The sequence below is a fragment of the Vigna radiata genome, chromosome 4 (assembly GCF_000741045.1).
Source record: "Vigna radiata var. radiata cultivar VC1973A chromosome 4, Vradiata_ver6, whole genome shotgun sequence".
NCBI classification, from domain to species: Eukaryota; Viridiplantae; Streptophyta; class Magnoliopsida; order Fabales; family Fabaceae; genus Vigna; species Vigna radiata.
In genome coordinates, this window is record NC_028354.1 from 2233726 (window position 1) to 2259420 (window position 25695).

General features: G+C 31.7%; 2 protein-coding genes across 5 annotated transcripts; one reads left to right on the forward strand and one right to left on the reverse strand.

Annotated features, from left to right (window-relative positions):
- Positions 1-7552: 7552 nt before the first annotated feature.
- Positions 7553-8232, forward strand: LOC106759118. The gene has a single exon (XM_014642123.2). The coding sequence runs from the start codon at positions 7800-7802 to the stop codon at positions 8103-8105; it is 306 nt and encodes a 101-aa protein (XP_014497609.2). The 5' UTR covers positions 7553-7799; the 3' UTR covers positions 8106-8232.
- A 632-nt stretch (positions 8233-8864) lies between these two features.
- On the reverse strand, positions 8865-20753 carry LOC106759546 (putative SOS response-associated peptidase YoqW). Of its 4 annotated transcripts, XM_022779570.1 has the most exons (10): positions 20544-20753; positions 19663-19819; positions 14946-15031; positions 13852-13964; positions 13693-13758; positions 11129-11237; positions 10043-10145; positions 9843-9908; positions 9384-9542; positions 9227-9295 (listed from the first exon to the last, which is right to left on the reverse strand). In XM_022779570.1, exons 1-10 carry the CDS (start codon positions 20636-20638, stop codon positions 9257-9259), a joined length of 993 nt encoding a protein of 330 aa, XP_022635291.1. In that variant the 5' UTR covers positions 20639-20753; the 3' UTR covers positions 9227-9256. The 4 variants fall into 4 exon arrangements, with proteins under 4 accessions (XP_022635292.1, XP_022635290.1, XP_014498250.1 ...); XM_022779569.1 differs by having other exon boundaries at positions 8867-9542; XM_014642764.2 differs by lacking the exon at positions 11129-11237 and having other exon boundaries at positions 8869-9542; positions 10043-10149.
- Positions 20754-25695: the final 4942 nt, after the last annotated feature.

Sequence of the window (25695 nt, forward strand, 5' to 3'; positions counted from 1 at the left end):
AAAGGTGCAACAAGAAGAAGAGTGAGGAGCTCTTGGATTTTGAGAGAGGATTCTCAAAGGGATACTGCAACAGGAAGAAGAGTTTACAGATTACTCATACGCTCCAAGAATCAAGAAGTAAAGATTTGAAGAGCCTTAACAAATTCTTGCAACAAGACAGTGTAGTGCTTGTTGGGAATCCAAGTGTGAGTCTAAGTCTCACATTGGATAGAAATGAGAAAGTAATCTATTGCCTTAAGGTTTTGGATAGAGAGTGGTGTCAATCCTTTATATAGTTAGGCTCAAATGTTATTGGTGTTTTTGTAACCCATAAGTAACCTCCTTTTCGATAGACCCAACAGTGATATCAGAGCCGATGATTTATCTTGGTGACCAGCTCAAACAGTATATAGTTGGGCTCATTTGTAGGGAGGTTCAACACACACGTAGATTTCCACATTGGTAAGATATTGTCCGCTTTGGGCTAAGCCCTCATGGATTTGCTTTTGGTACCACTCCAAAAGGCCTCTTTCCAATGAAGGTATCTTATGTGTATATAAACTCATGCTCATCTCTTATTTTACCCGATGTGGGACTTTCTTTGTACCCAACATCCTCCCCTCAAACAAAGGACTATGGTTCTCCACCTCCACCTCCCCTACATCGGAAGTATTTCTTATCCTTGAGTACACCATGATCATCACTTCTCTTTCACAATCCATGGTCAAACATTAAGCATTTCTTGCTCTCTATCTCTCGTGATCTATCTGGCTATCTGCCACCGGTCACCTGCCAAGGCTTCACCTTATCATGGAGGGTCGTACTCGTCTAAGCCCGGTCTCTAGACCTGAACCATGGGCTTTTATACCATTTGTAGGAAGGTTCAACACACACATAGATCTCCACACTGGTAAGATATTGTCCACTTTTGGCTAAGTCCTCATGGATTTGCTTTTGGTACCACTCCAAAAGGTCTCTTTTCAATGGAGGTATCTTATGTGTATATAAACTTATGTTCATCTCTTATTTTACCCAATGTGAGACTTTGTTTGTACCCAACAATGTTGTGTGTACAGGTGTATTCGTTTGAGTGGGAAAGGTGTTTACATTGTGAGAGTGTGTTCACTCTAAAACCTTTGGTGTAATTCTCTAATCATTATAGTGAAATATCCTTCAATCTATGGTTGATTGGAAGGGTGACTGGATGTAGGCATTAAGGCCGAACCAGGATAAAAACTGTGTTTGATTTTCTCTCCTTATCTCTTTACATTTTGACCACATACATATTTTGCTTATCGTGCAAGAAAGATTTCAAGATCATTCTATTTCTTCAAAAAGATTTTAAAAGTATACGTTTTTATAAAACATCAATTCACCCCTCCTTTTGGTATGGAGAAACAAGCTTTATTATTTCTAACATAGACAATGAAATCTTCTTCATCTAAAACAAAATCTACCAAATGTGAAAGAGAAAAGAGATTTCAAAAGAATAAAAACTCAACAAAAGTGAGAACTCAAAGATAAAAAAGTTGAAATTATTTGTTACGAGTGTAAGAAGGCTAGCCACCTAATGTCAAATTATTAATAAATTTGTAATTCTTGTTTACATCGTTAAATTTAAAACAAAAAATTCCAAATACTATAGAAGAAGAACTTATATGTAATTGTTACTATATGGAAGGGCTTTCAGAATTTTTTGACACAATAGTATGTTTTGAAAAAATATAAATATGAGACCTTTTATAGTTAAGAAGGAAAATTAGATGCAATTTTGTGTAAGTCAATTGGACTTGGCATATTACACTAGTGCAAAAACGTTGTTTAACGTCACCCATCAGACGTCGAATTCGTGATAAACCGACGTCTATTATTGCACGGTGGCATTATCATAAATATATTGGTAAACTAGACGTCCGTTTTGATGTTAGGCGACGTTTATGACATGATAGACGTCGCACCTGCCTCAAACCGACGTCAAATTGCCTGAGGTATGTGATAAGACAGACAATTCAACGTCGTCTAGAAAAGGGCACCGACGTGCCAGTCTCTGACAGGAAATCAAACGTCAAACAGTTCAGCTTCAGACGAGGAATAGACATCGGATCCCCTGAACAAGCGACGTCGACTGGGGCTACAATTAATGTTGTTCACCTAATTCTCAGGCGCTTAGACGTCACGTAGTCAAACGACGACGTCTAAGGCCTATCTGGAAGGCGGGAAGACAAAAAGTCCTTAAATTTAGACATTGGTTTGGAATGTAATCAACATCTACGTTTCTGTAATTGATTATTTTCACCAAATTCGAGGGTTTTAGACGTCGGCTAGGAGGGGCACCGACGTGAATTACCTTGACAGGAAATCAAGCGTCAATCTTTTCAACTTCTTTAAGAAGAATAGACGTCGGATCCCGATCAAACACTGACGTCTATAGACGTCGGTTTCTGGCGCAACCGACGCCCAATTTCATTTTAAATAAACCGCAGACCCTTCTAACCACTCAGTTTCTGATCGCGTCTTCATCTCTTCTCCTTTTTCTCTGGTTCTCCTCTTCTTTTACTCCCTTGCGCACCTTTACTTTTTATCTAGTCCGGCATTGCATTGTATTTTGTCATAACGTCATTCTCTTCGTCCTCTCCTTTTTCTCTCTTCATCTGAGGTGTGTGGTTTTTTCTTATGCTTACCATTTAAACTTTCTTTAGTTTTTTATCGATTATCTCGTCGTTCAACTGATTAAAATATTTTTGTGTTGTGTTTTAGTGCAGTTTTGATCCACTCTTTCTGTAACATAGTGCAACATTCTCCCTTTGCTGGTTTCCTCACTAAAAGAGTGGCGATCTTTTGAGTTTTCTAATTCTTCCGACCCAAAATGGAACTTGGGTCCCTGTCTACTTCTCGACACCGTAATTTTTTTCTGTTGCGGTTGAATAATTGGAAGTAGCCATGGACCCAGGTTCAGTTTTGGGTTGAAAGAACTAGAAGATTCAAAAGACGCAAGCTTTTTTTGTAGGGAAACTAGCGAGAGGAGAGTGTTGCACAATGCTATTGAAAAGTCTGGATCAAAACTGCACTAAAACACAAAGTCGTTGTTAGACGTCGGTTAAATCCATGCCCGACATCTATAACATCATAGACGTCGGTTAGTGTCATTTTAAACCTCTTCATATATTCAAGTTGACGTCAGTTTAATCATAGGTGGACGTCTATATAAATGTCGGTTTGAGTAAAAGCAAACGTCTATATAAATGTCGGTGGATATCGTTAACTGACGTTTATATAGACGTCGGTTCTGACGAATTTCGACGTCCCATAGACGTCACCCATTTAGACGTCAGTTGTAAAAGTGACGTTAAAAGCCCAAATTAACCGATGTTAAACAGCGTTTTTGCACTGGTGTTAGTTTTTTTTTTACTGTCCTAATTATGCATACGCATACATAAACATTTATGTAATTTAGATTTTCACCATAATATTTGTCTTATTTACATTATAAGATAAAGAATAATCGCTTAGGAATAATAAATTGAATGAGCACTTCACTTGTTGAATGAGTACCTCACTTATTGTTTCGAAGGATATGAAGTGTTGTAGTTAAAAGTCATCAAGACTATAGAAAAAGCACTAGAATCTAAGGAAATATCTTAAACTTTCATCTCTAGTTCCACAATATAGAATGTGGAAATTGATTGCACAAAGTCAACTCGATAAACACTTTTTGAGTCCATACAACAAACTATTAATAAGATTATAAAAATTAATTTATTACTAAACTATTATTATTCAAGTAAGTCTATTAATGTTCCGCTACATTTTGACTATTATTTAGGATGTGGTACATTCTAAAATAACAAAAAAATAGTTTATAATGTTATAAATACTTTATATTGAAATAAACCATTTAATTATTACAACTATTTTATTGTCTTGAAACCATTTAAACATGTTACTATTATCTGACTGTAAATTCTTTATTGCATTATAATTCTTGGTTAATGTCAAAACAAATAAGTTATTAAAAAAAATATGTTTTTCATTAATTGATATTTTATATCGTATTTAACCGATGTAATAATAATTTTCTTAAAATACCAAGTTTTTAACTTTGATTGATACTATTAATTAATATAAAGTATATTAGTCCACGGTATTAACCAACATAAAAAATTTTATTTTCTTTTACAATTATTGATGCTAAACTATCATCAAAAGAATTTCTTTCCTTTTTACACGCTCAGCTTTTGACCTAGCATAAAATGGTATTATGATACATCTTTTAACAGCATAAAAATAAGAATATTTTATATTATCTATTTCTACTGTCAATTTCAAATAACATAATTTAATTAAAATAATCAACTAAAAATATACTATTTTACACTAATATATAAGAATATAGTTATTATTCTAAATATGTTTTTGGTTTATGATTAAGTTATTGGATATTTTTTCTTATATCTAATTACTTATTTTTAATCTTTTCATTCATAATAAAAATATTGTTCCAAAAGTTGATGTGTCTATCAAGAGAGGTACAACACCAATTAAAATTAAACCATTAAATAAAATGTTTTGGATAGTGTTTTAGGGATAAAAAAATTAAAATTAAAGTTTATTAGAAGCAACAAAAAATTATTATAGGTCAAAAGAAAATTTTAGAAGTTTAGATTCTATAACTATTTTAAATTTATCATAAATAATGATAGGATTTTACATATATTTCTAAATATTAATACATAAACTATACCTTCAAAGTTTAATGACTTGCCAATTGTATTATTCTTTACTATGGTAATTAGCTGATGATCCCACTAATATTGCTCTCATGATTACTTGATACAATGTGATGCAGAAATTATTTAACAATGGAAAAGTTGTTGTAAACAAAAGTTGGGAGTTGGATCAGAAGCATAATTTAATATAATCATTATTAGACAAATAATTAAGGATTTAAATATGTTAATTAAATAAGCACAGAGTCCAAGTGACCATGGAAAAAAAGCAAAAAGTTTCTATTTTCAAATTCAGAACATTTTACCCAAATTTTTCCCAAATGATTTTTCCAATAATTGTTGTTTTATTTTACACCTTTTGCACTTCTCCAAATTAAAGAAAGAGTGGCCTATACAAAATGTTAACATTCAGATTCAAGGGTATTTTTAATGTTCCTCATGAGTATTTTTGAATAGAAAAATTAAATAAATATTTTCATAAGTTATAATTAATTTAATGAATAAGTTAAAAATAAGATTCAGAGAAATTATATAACACATTTTTTAGAAATTAATTTATGGGTTGAAGTTGTTTTTTATTTTTAAACTATTATAAAAATTGTATTTTACTATTAAATTAAATCATATACTATTTTACTATTGAATCTTATGAAAGTCAAATAAAATACTTTTCAACAAATAGCTTATAGGATGTTTTTCATCGTGACAAATGAAATTTTATAATTATAATATGAATGTCACGTATAATTTTTTTTAGAGATGTTTTACTTAACTTTTCTAACATATAAGAGCAAAATATAATTGAATTTAAAGAAAAGACACTTTTTGAAAATAGTTTGGGATGAAAAATAAATTAACTGTTTAAAAAAAATTGTTGAAATTTTTTATATTTTTCAGTTGTATTTGTAATTTTTTTTTTCTGGAAAAGTCCTCATCATTCATTCCTAAAATTATACATATTACATTTTTTTCATTTTAGTCCCTCAAAGTATATTGCGTTGTGTGAATTGTAGGAAATTGTACCTTAGATCATTACATGGCTGAACTGCTAATGAAACTGTGTATTTGGAATAGGAGGGAAAGAAAGAAATAAATATAAGGCTTAAATCCTTTGTTCCCATGTTAGGAGGGAATTTTGAGTTTAGTACCCGCTTTTAGAAGTGTATACATTGGGTCTTCATGTTTTGCAATTTGTGTCAATTTAGTGAATTAATGACACTTCAAACAAGTTTGTAACAGCAATTGGAAGGTGTCCAAACGTTCAAATAGTTAATAAACATACTGCAACTCAAAATGACTTGTCCACTTGCAATTTTCAAGCCAAATTGATGGTTCAAAGGGACTAAATTGACACAAATTACAAAACATGGGGACCCAATGTATACACTTTTAAAAGCGGATACTAAAGTAAAAATTTCCTCTTAACATGTGGACCAATTAAGGATTTAAACCTAAATATAATAAGTAATAATATGTAATTAAAATAAACATAAAAGAGAATGTGCATAACTTTGGATAACCTATTCTATAAGTATCTTTATAAGAAAAAAAAAGAAGTAAAATAGTTATTCGTAATTAAAAATTGTATGACCTTATAAATGTATAATGTGTATGAATTAAATCATATTTAAAAAAAATAAGAAAATTTTATAGATTAAATTATTATGTATAAGTTACTTTTATTTTATGAAATGTTCATTTACTTTTATATTGTGCATTTTATTACTTGTTCAAGAGTTATTAAGAGATAAGGTGAATTGTCATTTTATGATATTTTAATTTAATTTTTGTAAATTTTATTATGCCACGGTTATTCTTAAAACTTTTTTTGTATTTTTATTTTAATGGAGTTTTGAAGACACACACTAATGTTTGTTGTTTAAAAAATATGTGTTCAAAACAAAAATATTTTTTTATTCTTACGAAGTAGAGTCTTATAGTATCTCTAATGTAATAGTCATGCAATATTTAATTTAATTTCTTTTACAGATTTCATTATGTGACTTCATTTTTAATATCTAATATTTTTTTCTTCCAATATAAAATTCTTATAAGTCCTTATTTAATAATATATTATTCACACTTCAACCCAAAAATATTTATTTTTTATTTTTGTTATTAGCTATTATAATTTTTTATTTATTTATGGTTGTAGAATAGTTCTCTCACACATAAGTTTAGAAGTCTTACATTTAGTATAATGTCAACATAAAAATGTTTAATAAGACTCAGAGCCTATACAAAGTCTTATAAAATCCATATATTTTAAACTTAAAGACCATATTACGATGTACCCCAATCTCTTTAGCCAATACTTAATTAAGTTCTATTTGAAAAAAAAAAAACAATGTTATTTGATTTAGAAATATCTTATTCACTGTATAAAATAATTTTATATTATCGTAATTAATTATTTTTTTAAAAGAAAATATAACTGATGACTTTGAATTAGTTAATAATGTAAAAGCATTTTAAGCAGTTAATGCATATAGTCATTAAAGTAACACTTTTTAATTAATCTGTGTCCAATTATAGAATTGATTTTGTACACCAAATCTCAATTTATGGACAAAGTAAGTAAACTAAGCTATAAACAAATACTAGTACATTGATAAAGTATACCATAGGATTAATCAATTATTATACAGTGAAAATGATCAATTAAAGTGGTTTTATGGGCAGGGTGGAGCGTCATTATTGAAAAATGAATTAGAAAAAAAAAACAATAATGTGATAACTTTTTCTTCTTCCTTCTCATATTGAAAGCATGAGACAAGTTACAATAATAGCTCATAGGAAGAAAGTTCTTACGGCTACCTTAAGTTCATTTTATTCGATCTTAACTTATAAGCATACTTCTCCTAATGATGGCAACCACAACCTAAACTACTAAAGAAGAATAAAGGGATTCATCTAAACCATTATTTTATTTGCACACTACAATTATTCTTATAGCATTAGCCAGGTTATAATTGCTGCCATTATGACCATTATGATGGTCATGAATGACATACCTTTCAAACATACTATAAAACAGTTTAGTGTCATGTAATGTCACACAACAAAACATTTTGGGAAGAATAGAAACTTACTATGATGTTCAAGAGAGGAGGAGGTGGTGGTGGTGTGAGCATTTCAATGTTGCCAAGTTCTACCATGTTGGTTGGGTTGTGCCGGCCTCGGCGGCGGTTCCGGCGACGGCGGGGCAACAGCATTCGGCTAGGAAACAAGAGAAGAGGGTTCTGCCTTGGATCACGTCCTGTGGTACAATGGGGTGTCATGGCTCCTCTTAGGATGTTGAAGAAGATCATCATGGAAATAACACCAAAGGGGCATTGGATAGAGGCTTATTGTTTCTCTTTACCTCTTCTACGCCCCCAACTTTTTCCTCTTTGTTAACCACAAACAAGTAATGGATTTCATCTCCTATCTTTTCTTTTCTTCAAAATGTGAAAAGTGAAAGTGTAAAACTAAAAGAATGTACTCAACTTGGAGGAAGAATCTAATATACATTCTCTTTTGTGAACCTTCATGTAAAATGTCAAAAGGCAAAAGTTCTGGTTTGCTTTAGTGTAATCATATATGTTTAATAAACACTTGATAGTGTTTGTACAAAGTCTTTGGTTTAAATGTTGGGATGTTGCAGTGTGTCCTCAACAATAAGTTAAGATTCAAAACACCAAAGAGCAATTGGTTTTTCCTAATAAGAAAAAGGTTGTGTTATTTAGACCACTTGGTTTGATCCAAAATAACTTGTTTATATTAAGTCATTATAAAATTAATCAAGAAAAAGTTTTCACGTACAACTTTGTTGTCATTGTTGACAAATTTTAGTACAAAGCTTGAGGAGTTTCAGACATTATCCAGAGTCTGCGATTAAAACTGAGTATGAACTACAGAAACCAGGAAGATACTAGAAAAAGAAACGAAAACTACTTAAATCTAAATGTAGAAATAAATACAATTTCACCCAATCACAAATTTTGATAGGCTTAAAATTACTATTTTAACTAAATTGATCATTTATTCATACCTATTTCAGAACTTGTTTATACTGAACCAAGTTAAACTTCTCTCTAGGATCATATGATTGACCATGAATTCAGATTTATATCTTAAATTAAGACTTATATTTAGTTGCAATTTGATAAATTGAGTTCAAATAGCAATAAAAAGTCAACAAGGGCCCAAGATTCATTGCCAATTTTGAATTTCGTTGCAAGAATGTTTAAAGATATTTGGCATGACAATACTCAATCATGCAACTAAAACAGATAATGATCTAAAATGGAAGTATTTTGCCATTCTAACAGGCAAAAGCTGAGACCACATTTGGTGAGCATCAAAATCATAATATAGTAATAGAAAAGCATTACTATATAAAACTCCCCTTGAACATGAACTATATTATACAACAAAAACAATCTTCATGTTCATGCAAACCAAAACCCGTTAGTTTAGTAGTTACTTCTTTCCGAAGAATGAAAACAAGGTTGGTTGTTTGTCATCAGCACTTTTTGTTTTTTCCTTTTTCTTTGCAGGGGTCGAGCTTATCTGATCATGACTTGCCAATGCTGGCTTTGAATCAGCTGAAAAAGTCTCGTACTCACGCTTAATTGGGAGCATAGAAGCATTTTTAGAATGGGAAGAACCACTGAATTTCAAGTCATTGTCTACCTCATCAGTCTTTGCTCCTTCAATCAAGTCTTCTGTAGGTTCAGTCTTGACAGATTCATGACATGATAACTTCTGCTCCGGCTTTGTGTCTTTTCTTTCAGCTCCCTTTTTTGAAAAGAACATAGAGATTGACGTGTTCCCTTCTGCCTTTACTTGAATCTGCCAAACATAGGATAATGCTAACTATAGTGAACTTATGAAACACTGGCCCCCCCTTCAACAAACATGACCACAATAACAAAGTTAAGTCACAATTTTTTCTTCTTTGAATTTATACATCAAAGGACAAGTGGGGATAAGGATCAAGGTAAGTATAATTGCAGGTTCAGATAAAAGCAATGTGATTTGTCCATCGAATTATTTGTTCAACTTAATACAACAAGACATACATATTAAGATGTTCAAACTCAAACAAGACCAAATGAAAAGAAACATTAAATAAATGTCCAATAGTCCTACCTGCTTTATGCACTCAGGTCCATCAAACGATGACTTCCCCATAGCAGGTGTCACTGGGTACCATACCTGGAGATGAAAAAACAAATGGGGAAACTAACGATGATAAATGCAACGACAGTACGGCAGAAAATCTTAACGACATGACTGGTATTAATGAATAGAACAGAAATTACAGCCTCAATGTTCAGTAAAACACATACCAAATCAGATTCTTCATATGGTTTCATCACACTCTTAAAACTGGAACTAGAACTGCTTAGCCAGGTATCAGTTGATTCCTTGCTGCCCAAAATAACAGGCATCCTATCTAAGGAGTTACAGTAAAGTAGATACATAATGAGTATTTCGCCAATATAATTGTTATAATTATAAAGATACTGAGTTAATCTTATATAATTTGGAATATTGTTATAATTATAGAAATAAGGAGCTTATTTTATATATAATCAGGAATATCTAGATTATATATGTATTGTTAGAAACACTTTTATTTATTTCTGTATCATATCTCTATTATTTGAAGATATCAAATCTGATAGGTTATATGATGATAGGGCATAATGGGAAATGGGTTTAGGATAGAAGGCAAAGGAATGATATAAATAGGACTCTCTTATTTGGTCAGAGGGGAGTTAGTCAGATTCTTTGTACANATAATGGGAAATGGGTTTAGGATAGAAGGCAAAGGAATGATATAAATAGGACTCTCTTATTTGGTCAGAGGGGAGTTAGTCAGATTCTTTGTACAGACAGGTCCTTGACCTTGTGAGGGGGATTAGGCTCCCGGATCATCTTTGTAATTGTCATTATTTGCTGTGAATACATTCAGTTCATTTGTTTATTCCTTTCTGTGTGCTTTTGGGTGAGTGGGTGTGGTGCGATAGTTAGGTTTCGGAACCAGGAACCTAACAAATTGGGATTCAGCTTGTTACCACTGCTCGTGGAATCACAATTGAGAATGTTATAATGAATCCATCCTTAGAGATGCTTGTTGGAGGGATACAGAGCATGACTCTCGGGGATGAAGAGGCTAGTCGCAGGGGTGTTCAGAAGACTGACGGTGGACCTATTAATGACAGATCTCTTCAAAAAAATGGTGAAATTATGTTAGGCCCGACCCACATAATATCTCAACAGCTGGAATTCATTCGTAAATACCAACTAGAAATAAGGAGAATCAGTGGAGAGCTAGGCATACATCTATGCATACTTCCATCCCATTATGAAACTGATGATGTAAAAAGTAGTGAAACTTTTGAGTTCAAAAGTGAATTAAATGAACTTGCCTGCAATGGCCAAGTGAATGGCTCATTCGGCACCCTGGATAGATTGCCCCTGCTACCCGAGGAAGCTCTCTTGGGTTGTGTTTCAAGTGCAGGTAGTAGCAGCGGATTCCTGTCCTATGATCAGACCATATCACAACAGTTGAAAATGAGACTTATTATTATTCTCAAATCATAAAAAATACATTCACAAACCTTCTATTTGTAATAATCTAGTTCTCCTAAAAAGGGAAATAGAGAAACTAGGAAACCTAGGGAAAAATAAAATAAAATAAAATATTATGTATCAATCTTCCTCTAATTAGGAAGATCCTATAGATATTATCCCATATTACAACAACAACGCCATGGGCTCAAGCTTCATTGTTCCAACCTTGAGGACAAGGTTGTTTTGCAGAGGGGTGTAATGATAGGTTATAAGGCGATAGGGCATAATGGGAAATGGGTTTAGGATAGAAGGCAAAGGAATGATATAAATAGGACTCTCTTATTTGGTCAGAGGGGAGTTAGTCAGATTCTTTGTACATACGGGTCCTTGACCTTGTGAGGGGGATTAGGCTCTCGGATCATCTTTGTAATTGTCATTCTTTGTTGTGAATACATTCAGTTCATTCGTTTATTCCTTTCTGTGTGCTTTTGGGTGAGCGGGTGTGGTGCGATAGTTAGGTTTCGGAACCAGGAACCTAACAAAATCTCATCTATTTATTGTATTGAATCCTTTTTCCCAATATGCACAAAGCAACCACGCTATCACACAATTTCAACTAATTGTTGCTCTTTTTCCTTGAGCTTAATATTAGATATATTTCGTTCTATGTTAATTAGGAAAAACATAGTTCCTATGTTAATTATGTCATTTTTACATATGTATTTGTATTTGGGCCTAGCCCACGTTCTCATTATTGTTAAAACAAGATTGTCTAAGCAAACTTTGTTTTGAAGTTTAACATAACATCTAAAATGAAATAGTGCTTAATCATCTAGGACAATATGTTAGAAGCATTAAATGTTACTCTTTAAGTGCCTAAACGATACAAGAGTGTCTAATAACTAAGAGTGTCTAACGTATGACTAATAAGTGCTAAATGCTACATTTCATAATAGAATGTCTAATCACAAAAGCATCTAATAAAAGAGTTAGACCGTCTAAGATATACATAATCTCGCTAAACACTATATCCTAATCGCTTTAAAGTTACTCAAAATAGACAAGCGCTAAATGATAGTGTATACGTATCATGCCTAAATGCTTAGGTCGTTTAACGTTTAATACATGTACTTTCAAGTACCTTTTTTTCTATTGTGTTGTGCTCTCTTTTTTTGTGCAGATTATCAACTTTACCAAAAAAGTGTGCTTAGAATCAAAACAATATTAAGAGATAGGAGGATATTTCAAGGAATGTCTCTTACATGCTTTTTGCTTACTCTTTTCGTATGCTCAGCATAGTTGCTCTTCTAAGATGCAACATAGCTTTTGACTCTACCTTAAAGACTATATAAAGTCAAAAGCTCTGAGTAACGGATCATTTTCGAAGAAGTCTATATAAAGGAGTTTGCATGAAGAGAAGGGAAGAACATTTTGCTATCAAGATTATTCTCTGCATCTTTCTTTAAGCTCTTAAGACTTATCCTTGAAAATATCTTTTTACAAGTTTTCAGAAGTCCATTGTATTATTTTATATTCTCTCTACGAGAGTAATCTAGTATCCTGTAAGTTTTCATAAACACTTTGCTGTTTTAGATTTAGAAGTGAATTCAAAAACTTGTAAAGTTTAATTAATGGAGTTAAACGTTCTAGAAGTTATTCTAGTGTTGATACCGAGAGTGGTGAAACTCATCTAACCAGTTTGGTTAGTTTGTAAACCAGAAGTGGTTAAACTCGTTTTTTAGTGGAACCCCTTAAAGAATTTTAAGGGAAAATTGGTCGTAGCTCAGTTTTGAGCGAACTAGTATAAAATCAAAGTGTGCTTTATTGCCTTTGTGTTTAAATAAGTTTTTCATTCAATGCTTTCTTTGAGACTAAGTGCTTAACTACTGTTACAAACCGTCTAACTCCTGTAAAGTAATATTAAACGCTTTCTTTGAAACTAAGTTCATGTTAATTATGTTATTTTACATATTCATTTGTATTTGGGCTTAGCCCACATTCTTATTATTATAAATACATTACCTTATGTGTATTTTCTACACAAGAAAGATTAATCCTATACTTAGTTCTATTATATTCAACACTTAATAATATTAGGCCACTCAAATATATGAATATTATAGCAGTAATTCTCAACTGGTAAAAGACCAAAGGGGAAGTCTATAATCAAATATATCCTGAGAATCTTGTGTTGTGGATGAAGGTTTAGCCAATTTCCATATGTTGACACTTGGTAGGAAACTTATGCTCTTGAAGAGTTCTTTATTAATTTAAAAAAAGGAAAAGGAGGCATACCTAGTTAGAAATTTCAATAGTTGTAGCACAAGAACTATAAAAAGTTGCAAAAATCGAACAATGGAAAAACCCAAATAAGAGGTCATTTCCGTTGGTATGCCAAAATTTAGAGTGCGTGACTCACCGTGAAGCCACTGAAGTGCTGAAGATGAAGAGGTCGTAACAATAGTGAATGTGCATAGTGTTTCACCTGCAGTAACAATATCACATCAACAATATATGCTGTCTTGTCTTTCATATTATACAAATTTAGTTCCTTAAATCTTTTGGCAGAAATGTTTACCTTCAGAATTTTGCCATGAGTCATAAAGAGCAGCAAAGACAAGGGGACGTCCATCTTTGAAGTGAATATAGTAAGGCTGTTTCTTTGAACCATCCTTTTTCCACTCATAAAATCTTAAACATATATTTAGAAAAGCAAATCAATTGAAAGAACTGAATATAAAGCCACAAATACGCAAATCACGGATGTAATCCAAAAAAATTAGGAAAAATTACAGAAACCATAAAGGAAGGAAACCTCTTGTTAGAAGGAATACGTTGAATCAACATTTTGAATATAAGAATAGGAGAGCAATATGGCATAAAGTATATAGTAAGAATAAAAGACTAAAAATATAATAATATGCAAAGTTATATATGCTTAAAAATTAGCATAACGGTTGCCTTTATTGAATTTATCTCGAATCCATGTCAACTCTCAAATACTATTATGTATGAAACAGTAAGATAAGAGTGCATTGTCTAACCAGCAAGCAGAACTCATTTTGATTCAGCTCATACATTTTCAGGAAACACAACGAAAAAGGTCTTAAGCAGAACTAGACAGTACATGCAATATTCAAAAGCATTTTTATACTATAATATTAGAACACAGAGTATGGGAATACAAGTGATAGGACATCATGGGCTGATAAAGGGACTTCGGACTAAATGCAAGTTAGGGTTGCGAGTGAACGACCCAAGAGGAAGATTATCCAACCAAAGCATCTAGTGAACCAAATTCTGTTATGGGATGCTCTGTTGGCATTATAGAGTAGGCTAGCTTAATATTGGGAATATAGATGATAGATTGTATTTAGTATTTTTGCATTCTGCTACCTGCCAATTTGCATTCGGTTATTTTCCATTTTGCATTCTGTTATTTGAATAGAATCTAAGTCTGCTATATATCATTCAAAATGCAAGCACAGTGAAGAAGCAAGGAAAAGTATTAGCTAATTTCCCATCCCTCATTCTAAAGAGACTCCCAGTCCTCAAATTCAAGGAATTACTTATGTTATTCAAACAAAAAGCTCCAGCATGCGGAAGCACCCCCCCAGTCATGTTATAAGAAGAGATGTGAAAATATAATTAAACAAGAAATGTGATACATACCCTTCAACTGCTACAAGGCACCTGCTTTTAGGAAGCAAACGCCGAAATGATGCCTTTTCATCTATAGATTCAGATCGAGCATTAAACTACAGTATAGAGCACATTCCACATCAAACTGAGAACTTTGTTTGACAGATTATGATCTTAGTATTGTAGTTGACATACTCCAATAATGATAACGAAAACGGTAAACAAACCAAGAAATTTCATAATGAACATTAGCTAAAATGACATTTCTAGCTTTCATAGTAGTAAAGTACCAAGCAAAATTGTCAGGCTCATATTTCAGGAACGATATGATGATATTTAAGAGAGGTTGAAAATTATTCAAGAATTCAATAAGGAACCCGGAAAATCAAGGTTATTTAAATTTAACATTTTAATGACAAATTGAGCAATTCTAATTGTACCCTTATTCATAATAAAGACTCAAGAAATTCACAAATTTCCAAAGATCATTCTTCCCTGCACAGGACAACAAAAGTTAAAAACCATACTGTCCATCATAATAATAAAAATTACAGAGCACCATGGAAAAATAAAAAAGGAACTTCCAGCTGCCCTGATTTACCAGTGGCTTCCAAAATACCCGCATGCTATAAAAATTAATATAAAAGAGGTAGAAACCTAACCATGTGCATAGGTGCATCATACACCCACTACAATTTTTAGCATTGTTTAATCATTAATTTCTACAATGTGAGCAAAGTGGTCAAGCTAAAACCTCAAATGAACAACACCTCGTAGAATAGTTGACCTTAACTTAAAACTTGATTTGCTGTTAAAAGACTGTGCAGTTCATGCATCATATTATTAGGTTTCTAGATAGAAGAAACCAGGAAAACAAATGCAAACACCCAAACTCACTGAATAGATCTCGTATTATTGATTCTAGAAACAAGTATCACATGAATGCATCCAAGGGACAATGTTCCCTTCACACAGGATGTCAATGATCCTGTCAACAATTCTCCAAACATCCAAAAACGTCCCCCGCATACAAAGACCCCCCAACCATATATAGAAAGTCTCACTCATCCTAACAATCCGACCAACAACTGCTCTTTAATATGTTTCCTCCTAACATACACATTAGGTATCCTATCATTATGCATCACTGCAGAAACAACTTTGTCCTCAATGTTAAAGTTTAGAAACTGATCCTTAATTGTTGCAACAACTTTCCGCGTGGCTGCCTCAGGGCTTCCTTTCTTCCCTTGGATTAACACTTGCTGCAAGACTTGATCTCCCATCAGCAAATTCATCAAACTTGGGGAAGACTCATCAGCTTTGATGACCTTCTTCCATCACATCTACCAAAGAAGCTTGGTAGGTAGAAGCAGGCACTTCACTTTTGCAGGATCGTCATGATAGACCTGAAGACTAGTAAGAAACCCTGCAATTGCATCAGCATCCATTAGAAGTTTCTTCCTGAAAGTAACTTATGGTTGAAAGGGTTATCTCCATATGTTAAATGGAATCCAGATCTAGAAAGAAGATTTCTGAAAATATCTTCCTCGTTTCCACTTATCCCTTTATTGTCTTCAGAGTTAATGAGCTCTTCAGGGTCAATTGTCTGACACCTTGATCATCCTCTAATGTTAAAACCTCTGAATCGGAATACTCAAAACATGGACAGTAATCCAATATTTCACATACAAGAAATCTTGCGTCCACTTCTAACCACTTCTAACGTATCAGTCACCTTCATGAACTGCAAAACAGAATTATTCCACGTCTTTGTACAGATAGCCAATTCTTTCCACATGGTCTTGGCTGGGTCCTTTTGATTCACCACAGCCATCTTACATATCACCCAGACATCTTTATCTGGAAGACTGCCAACAACCTCATAACTCTCTAAATAAATACATATAGTGTCAAACGACTTGTGTACACCAATTTGAAGTTCACTTCCACCAGCTTGAAAGAATTTAGGAAACATTTTTCATGTCTTCATTATTTCCTTGAAAGAGAAGAAAATTTCAACATTCCATGTAAATGAACTTCTTTTGCCCGAACTATCCAAAGGAGAGCCATTGCTGCTCAACCCAAAATCATGCGTGGTAAAATCTTCGGCAGAGAATATGATAGTGTCTTGGACAAGAAAACCTTAATCTTGTTCAAAGAGACTGGTGAGCGTCACAAACTCAGGCCAACTCCAATCCTTTGCAGCTTTTGACTAGAAGTTTTGAGATTCCTTGGTGACATATTTATCCTCCATTTTGTGGTACTAATTATCGATGACTAACAAAACAACTCCAATCACTTAATGATAGGTTTCTTGATTGGAAAACTATCTGGCTCTTCTCACACACACACAACACAGCAAAAGAAAAAAGAAAACTGTATATTTCTACTGTAACCCGTAACAATGTACACACAAAGCCTCCAAGGAAGTACTCCCCATCCACAGGTTATAGATGTCCTGTCTATACAAGAGAATTAACAAAAACTAAACTCTTACAAGAGTTCCTCAGCCTCTTATATAGGCTCCCATCCCCACTAATGAACTGTTATTACAGTTACAAACATATCAGTAACCTCCTAACAACCTTACTCCTTTTTCCTCCTCTCATATACTCTTAGTATCCTACCACTTAAGTATTTCTTGAATCTGTAACCGTGATTTTCCTATTCTTTAGCAAGTCCTTCCACCTAGTAAAACTCTCAATTCTACAACTGAACTTTCCAATATGCTCATCAAACTTCTGAGCACAACTCTCCCCGGCAATCATAGAAACACTCTTGGAGAAGCTGCTAAATTCCTTGATCACATGATGAGGTGCTAAAAACTGCAGTGTCATCCACCAAAAACCGTGAATCCACAATGATAAAATCCAATATTTTCATATCATCGTTCCACCCTAGGCTATTATTGTCACTGCACTAATTATCAGCCACAAAATAGCCATAAGAATCCCTAAGCATGTGATTGGATCCAGGCCTCTAGTTCAACATAGACATCCTAAACAAAACCAATAACTCCTTTCAGATAACATCACAGTCTTATCTGTGTCCTTGCTCTCCAAACACGTAGACAAATACTCAACCATGTCCACATTGGTGGCGTTGGTGAGAATCTTGTTCTTCTTGCATAGGGCCTGTAGCTTTGCCAAGAAATACTCCCTCAACTGATCTTTTGGTGTTGGATTTACTTGTGAGACCAATATCTTGAATTCTTGGATGAAATTTTCCCCACTCCAAGTCCATGTTACTGCTGCTAAACTCTCAAGTAAAATTTTCAAACTCCCATTCTGTGTTACTGTTGCCAAACTCTTAAATAACATGCTTCTCCTGTTGCCTCCAACTATCTTTAGCTGAGTTGTTACAAGATCTTCCCAAGAAAGGTCCATGGATTTTTGTTGTCGGGTCTTGAACCCCTGGACTACATTTTCTACCATGTTATTGAAGGTTGGGTGCACTTTTGTTGATCCTTTGATGTTCTAAACTTCAAAAGCATTTGCTTCCCTTGTTGTCTAACCTTGGGGGTTATTCCCTTAAAATGTGGGCAACTCCATTCTTTCATTCCACCGGCAAAGTGGTTCTTCCTCACCCTTCCTAGTTCCATTATTGCCAATGGCATCTTCTTCTCTTTTCTTCTGCCAATTGATTGAATTTTCTCCTTCATTGAGGGTTCCTTTCCTTTCTTGATGTCTTTTAGACTATCTTTCTCAGCATTCATACCCATCTTTTCCTCTTTCTTTTCTTTTATGATATCTTGAAGAAATTCTTCCTCACCCTTCTTAATTCCATTATTGTCAAAGGCATCCTCTTGTCTTTTCTTTTCTCGATTCTTTAAATTTTTTCCTCCATATGAGGGTTTCTTTCTATGACCAGCTCTTTCATCCCTCCTTCCACCATTGCTAGAACTCTCACTTTTTTCAGAACACTCTTCTTGAAGTGACGCAGCAGTTCTTTAATTTCTTAGAAGTTATCTTGAATCTCAACTATCGCCCTTCCATGATCACTGGCCAGTTATATTCTACCCTCTATGATTCTCCCCTTTTCAGATTTGGTAGGTCAGACCAAATTGTTAGGTTTCTACACAGACGAAACCAGGAAACAAGTACAGCATGAATGCATCCAAGGGACAATGTTCCCTTCACAGAATCAAAAAATAACTCAACAATACAGGGAAGAATCTGTCCTCAGCACCCCTCCCCTAAATTTTTCCATACTATGCGCAGCATCTCTCTTCCAATAACCATAATTTGTGTTATTTTAACCATAGAAAAGGAAAATTTTAATTTTAATTGCAGCTGTTGTCATCTATTATACAATCAAGTCTAACAATATATACCAAATATCTTAATTATTTTATATAAATTAAAGCAATTCATTCCCAAGAAATGACAGGATAAATAATAGTACATAAATATATACATAAATTAAGATAATGTTTCCTTATCACTTCCATAATAACCCCCATATAAATCAAATGAAACCAAAGTTAGAGATAAACATAAGATCCTATAACTATTGAACCTTGGTTTGCTTATAAATGTAAGAAGCTAAGGTATTTCTATGGTTAGCTTTTTATTAGTATACAGTTTATACTATTGACGAGTATTACAACTAATTACTTATTCACATTCTATTAAAGTTACTCTAACCATTCATGCCTACAAAACTTGAGTTGAGTTCCATTACTGATTTTCAAGCTCCCATCCACCCAATAAATAAGAAGAAAAAGTATTGAATCCATAAACTATACCATCTTGTAGTGATCAGGTTTCTCTGTTTTCTTTGTAAAACTGGGGATTAAACCCCATTTCATGCAATGGAGAACATAGCCACCATTGTCAGATGCATCTTCTCTCCGAACTACTGGCATGTTGGAGCCCGGTGACACATTATAGGCCGGCCTATACCTAAGTACGTAGTAAAATTCAACTGTGAAATACAAATCCACAAAAACCTATTTCTTTCAAAACATAAAAATCCCATCATTATTGACCAAATGAAAATAATAATAGTAATAATAATAATAAAGAAATATCTCTAATCATTGCATTCATATTCAGGAACCAACTTCCCAGGAGTGGAATCTTTTACACATTCACACAATCAATGAAACATAATAGCTAATGAAGATCAGAAATGTGTGTTTTGAGTCCGCTATACCGAGATAAAATTATTCTGATTTGGCAAACAGTGTGAATGTGTAAAAAATCCAACTGCAGAGTCACGCTTCGTCATCTTTTCCCCGGACAGCCATTGTAGACCGACCTGAATAACCCCCTACACAACAAACTTAAAAGAAGAAAAGCAAAAAAAGGTTCTTTTTTCTTCCATTTTGCCATTGGTTCCAAAAAAACAACCATTTCAGACCCACTTGAAGTTATCCCCATCTAACGAAAGGAGATTCATTTTCCTTTTATATGGTTAACAGTCATGCCATTTTCAGAATCAGTTGCAGTGAACCCAACACTACAGAACAAGGAACCAATAAAAAAAAAAACTGAAAACTCGCAAAAAGCTTCCTGGTTGTGCTCTGGCAAAACATGAAAAATAAAATGGAAAAAAATAGGGAAACTCTAAAGAGCTAGCTTTGTGTGGTTGTGATTGTTGAGATGTTAAAGTTATAGCTTTTACCTGTCCATATGGAGAGCACGAGTAGGAGCATCACTGCGGTGACAAGCCCTTGGAACATCATCAGACCTAAGAGTACAACGTGTTCTTCCACACATCTCTCTCACACAGTTGGGGTTTCAGTTCTTCAAGGCGGGAATAGATGGAAACACTTATTGGCTCATGAAAAACTGCTACAAAGATGGTGTCTGTCCTGAGTCGGGAAAAAACCCAATCAATTAATGTTTGGAAGTGTTTAAGGTGTTTAAAAGATTTTGATAATGAAAATACATGTACAACTTGTGTATTTTTTTATTACTTAAATCTTTTAAATAATTAATTTTTAAATTTTAACTGTTTTTTTATTTAACTTTTTTAAACTTCATTATTTTTTACCCAATAAATAAAAAAATATAATAAAATTATAAAAAGTATTTATATTTAGTTTTATATTATCATAACAGAAATAATTTTATTTTTTATTATTATAAAGAAATGAACATATATACCTGTTGTATATGTGTTTTTACTAGTAAAACTAAATATAAATAATTTTTACAATTATATTATAGATGATTATTTTAATTTAAAAATTAGTTAAATTTAAAAATATCAAATAAAAGTATTAATTTTATAAGTAAAATTGGAAAAATAATTATTTTAATTTAAAAAAAAGGACTAATTCAAAGGGTAAAAAAATGTGTATAGAAAAAGAGAGATTTTTTATATAATAGTATGCAATAGTATAGTATAGAAGTATAAATATTATATAATATTTTATTTAATTAGATTATAAATATAATAATATATATATATATAAACTATAATAATATATATATAAACTATAATAATATATATATATATATATATATATATATATATATATATATATATATATAAAGGAAGGAAACATAAAACATCAAATTCGTAATGTGTCACACAGAAATATTCAAGAAAAAAATTACAAAATACATGTAAAATGAACTTTGTGAAAAATAAAAAATAAAAACATGTCACGAAGATATTTTTTTAACATTATTCAACCAATAATAAAATATGAAGATTTATTGTTTTTAAATAGCTTGACTTCTCCCACAAGTTTCTTTCTCATCTTTTTGTAGACATTTAGTATTCTACTCTAAGTCATTTCTAAGATTTTTAACAAATTAGTTCTTATTAAATCTATATATTAAAAGAATTAATCAAATATAACAAAAATAATACATGAAAGTAAAAATAAAATAAAAAAATATTAAATTATAAAATAATAAATGAAAGAAAGAAATAAAATTGCAAAAAGATAAAAGAGATAAAAACACCAATAAAAAAAATGGATTGATTCTACTTCTTTTTCATAATACGATCCATCACTAATTACCTAAAAATTATTGTTCAATTAATTTATTGTCTTAGTTTTCAAATTAATCAATGTAAAGTATCAATTAGTTTATTAGCATTTTCACAATCAACCAAAGTACAATCTCAATTACAAGTGAGAACCTTTTAAATTATTCATAGTAAATTCAATCAAAGCATAGTCTCAATGAATTTTAAGATGCTTAATAATGTTTATTCTTTTAACTCTTGACTCCTGAGTAATATGCATGTAAATTAAATATCATGCTAACTAGTTACACTGTAAAAATCATTACATTTATTTGATTTAGTGACAAAAGTCATAAATAAACATAAATCATAAAAACAATAAAAAATAAACAAATGTATTTCATCTAACAGCCTCATAATCCAGTTAAGAAATTACAAAAAAATCAATTCTATAAGTTTAATACTTCATAGAACATAAAAATAATAAAAATAAAAGAAGGGGGTGGAAAACATGAAATATTGGAGAGAGGACAAGATGAGTCCCCCCAAAAGGGATCATAAGCTCCTTTAATGCTTTTTGTCTAAGTCTCTTTGTATAGAAATTGGACTGGTTTTCGTTTTGAAATTTTCTTTTTAAAATCTTCTTTTTGATAATGCAATCTCCTTCAATTATGTTCTAAATAAATCCAATATCTTCAATATATATATTTGATTGTTATATAGACTTAAAAATATTTAAGAATATCTTTTCAAATTTAAGAAGATTTGTTAACAATTTTAATTATTTAAGAATATCTTCAATTTACTTTTTGATATATTTTAATATATTTAAATAATTATTTAAAAAATATCAAATAAAATATATAAAGATACCTCAAATTATCTTCCATCATTAACATTATTAAATTATCAAAGCCCTTTTATGAAAAAAGATGTAGAAAACTGCAAAGTCCAATTTTGGTTGTTTATTCCCTTTTCGTGGCTCAGTCAAATTTACTTTGACTTTCTTTTACGCTTGTTTTGACTTCTTCATGCAATTTTGCTTGAATTTTTGTGATTTTGATATTTTACTATTCTTGGATTTATTTTTAAGGTATCATGAAACTTTAATCAATTTATTTTCACATCTTAACTTATTTGTAGTTGCACTGGAACACCTCAAAAGATCCAAAGAACATTTATGTAACTAAAAAGTTATTTTTAACCATGTGTTTTGTATCTCATGCTCAACAAATCAAATTATAAAAAATCATAATTAAAACAATCTTTTAAAATGAAAATATCAATTAATAATCCAAGACTAGAGGCTAAATGAGAGTATAAATATGCATTTATCGTACACCTTTGACCAACCTTCATCCTAACACTTTCTCTACCTCTACCTCAAGATGATCCACCATCATTGCCTAACTTGAAAGTTGAAAAGACATGAAATGACTTATCTTCCTTCTTTTTTATTAGGCAAAGTAAGGATAAAATATTGGCTAATAGAGATAAAAACAAACTCATAAAATAGAAACATATTAAACGTTAGATGATATAGTAAACACAAAAATAACATACAGAAAATACCAATAGACTATGAAAAAATAAAGATAATATTTATAAACCTTCTTGATGAGCAAATAAGAACATAAGTATTAAAAAGTTTCATAAGGCACATGCATGCCCAAACAAGAAAGAATGAATTACAAGAATAATAAACACAAATTATATTCACACTTTAATCCAACTCTTGATGAGTTAGATAGGCTTATCTATATATAAGTTAGCTACAATAGAAATTACGTAATAAAAAATACGAAAAAACCTAACCAATTAAATAAAATAATCATTTAATGAAATCTATAAGAACACACTGAGATTTCAAAAGATAGACAACTTCCATTAGACATGCTAAATGATTTGGACTATGCACGTTGTATCAAGGTACAACTAGACACCACCATCAAGCAATTAGCCAAATAAAAAAAAAATAAGACAAAATACTCAAAAAAATATTTGATATAAAATCTCTTAACTTCGTATATTGTTTTGCATAAGACTCAAAGAGAGTCTTACCTACTAATAATACAAGTGTCTCTTGCATTTTGTCATATTATCATTGTTCATGCACTAATCTCTTCATTCTCTCTAATACATGTTTTGGTCTTATATATCATAAATTCTTTATATCTTGTTACTTTGATATGTACATGTTCTAACCACTATGCTCTTTCTTATTTTTTTTTATCCTATGAAGCTTTGACACAACTTTTTTCATTATGTTTCTCTACTTCAAACACGCTACTAACATAGACACATAACAGATGTGTGTCCGACACATTTCTTTAGGCCAGACACAACCTAATTCATGGACACACTGAAGAAGACATGATCCTATTCCGAGAAGGTGCAGGAACTAAAGGAGAGCTTCACCCTTGCACAATAGTAGTTCAACTTTAGGCTCCTAGTTTGCATATCCTAGTTTGGATCTCCTACTTCAGCTCTTGCTCACTTGTTCTAGCCTAGGTTAGAAGGTTGAGACCATTTGACTAGGTTAGATGCTTGAGTTTAGAAAAAGTCAATCCCTATTTAAGAGACATCTATGCAATTACCAAAAAATAAAACAAGGGTTAAAGTCCAAATTTCATAAAGAGAAATCTATTTAAACAAAATACAATTCTAGTCTACTTTTTATTTTTTGTTATTTTTCTTTTTCTAAAGAAAAAGCATAATTTTATATCTAAACAAAATTGTTATTTAAAAATAGAATTTTAACAATTTTCACAAAACAACTATTTTTATACAAAAAACTATAAATTTAACTAATTCTAAGAAAAATACAAACTACACAATACTGAAAAGATAATTTTATTTATTAAAAACATACGAAAAGGGGATTTATCACCCTCATTAATGCTCTACCTCAAATGAATAACAAGTGTAAAGTGACTATGTAACAACCGAAAACCAACTATCGACTCAAACTCACAATAGCCCAAGTTTCATTCTATGATCGTGTACTACTCCAGCTCAATTATTCAACAAACACTTAACTCTTTAAACTCATTCATCACCTATACGGAGTTTCGAGCTCGAGGACTTGTGGACCTCCCCTCACTAAGCATAATTGTCAACATATCATGACAAACATGTATCGTTAGAACATAAAACTAATATTATGCATTATAATAAAAAAAATTCTTAGACTCAAATTATTTTATCAGTCTAATTTAAATTTTCTTGTTAGTCTAACTAAGGACAAACTAGACTTCATAACTTAGTAGGAAAATTTCTAAATAAATTGTAAATATTCTTATTCCAAAACCTTGAGAATTTTTGAACCACCAAAATATAAAATCCATGGACATGTTACTATGAAGTTGCATTCTTTTATTTTTGAAAACTATGAAGCAAATCCATTAAATAAGGTATGCTTTTTGCTTTAATATCTTTAAGTGACTTGTGATATTCATTAATTTGTATCTTCGTGTCCTTATCATTAATCATCTATCACTGGTAGTAGTTTTTAACAACAAATTTTTGTTTAATCACATCTTCAACTATGCATTTGAGAATAAATGCATCCCTTTAGCTTTCTTGTAAAAGCAATACACATTAAAAAATCATTAAACAATACACTAAGCAAACTGTGACAACATATCTTTTTCACATGGCTCCAATCTTCAATGTGTTTATATATTAATGTCAGGTTTGAAAATTATAAGAGTAAAAATAATTCTATGCATTTATAACATAGTAGACACACATTGCCACTAGCGTAAGAAGTTTTAACCAATAAAAAAATCAATCTTTGAAACGTCCAAGAATAATTTTGCAAAGATGGTATGTGTTATAGTAACATTGT

Excerpts from the sequence above, each read along its gene's own strand:
- LOC106759118 (XM_014642123.2), top strand. The coding sequence starts at position 7,800 with ATGATGTTCAAGAGAGGAGGAGGTGGTGGTGGTGTGAGCATTTCAATG.
- LOC106759546 (XM_022779569.1), bottom strand. The coding sequence starts at position 20,638 with ATGTGTGGAAGAACACGTTGTACTCTTAGGTCTGATGATGTTCCAAGG. Across the intron at positions 19,820-20,543 it reads CGTGCTCTCCATATGGACAG|GTATAGGCCGGCCTATAATG; the intron begins GTAAAAGCTATA and ends CTACGTACTTAG. Across the intron at positions 11,238-13,692 it reads AGCACTTCAGTGGCTTCACG|GAATCCGCTGCTACTACCTG; the intron begins GTGAGTCACGCA and ends ATCATAGGACAG.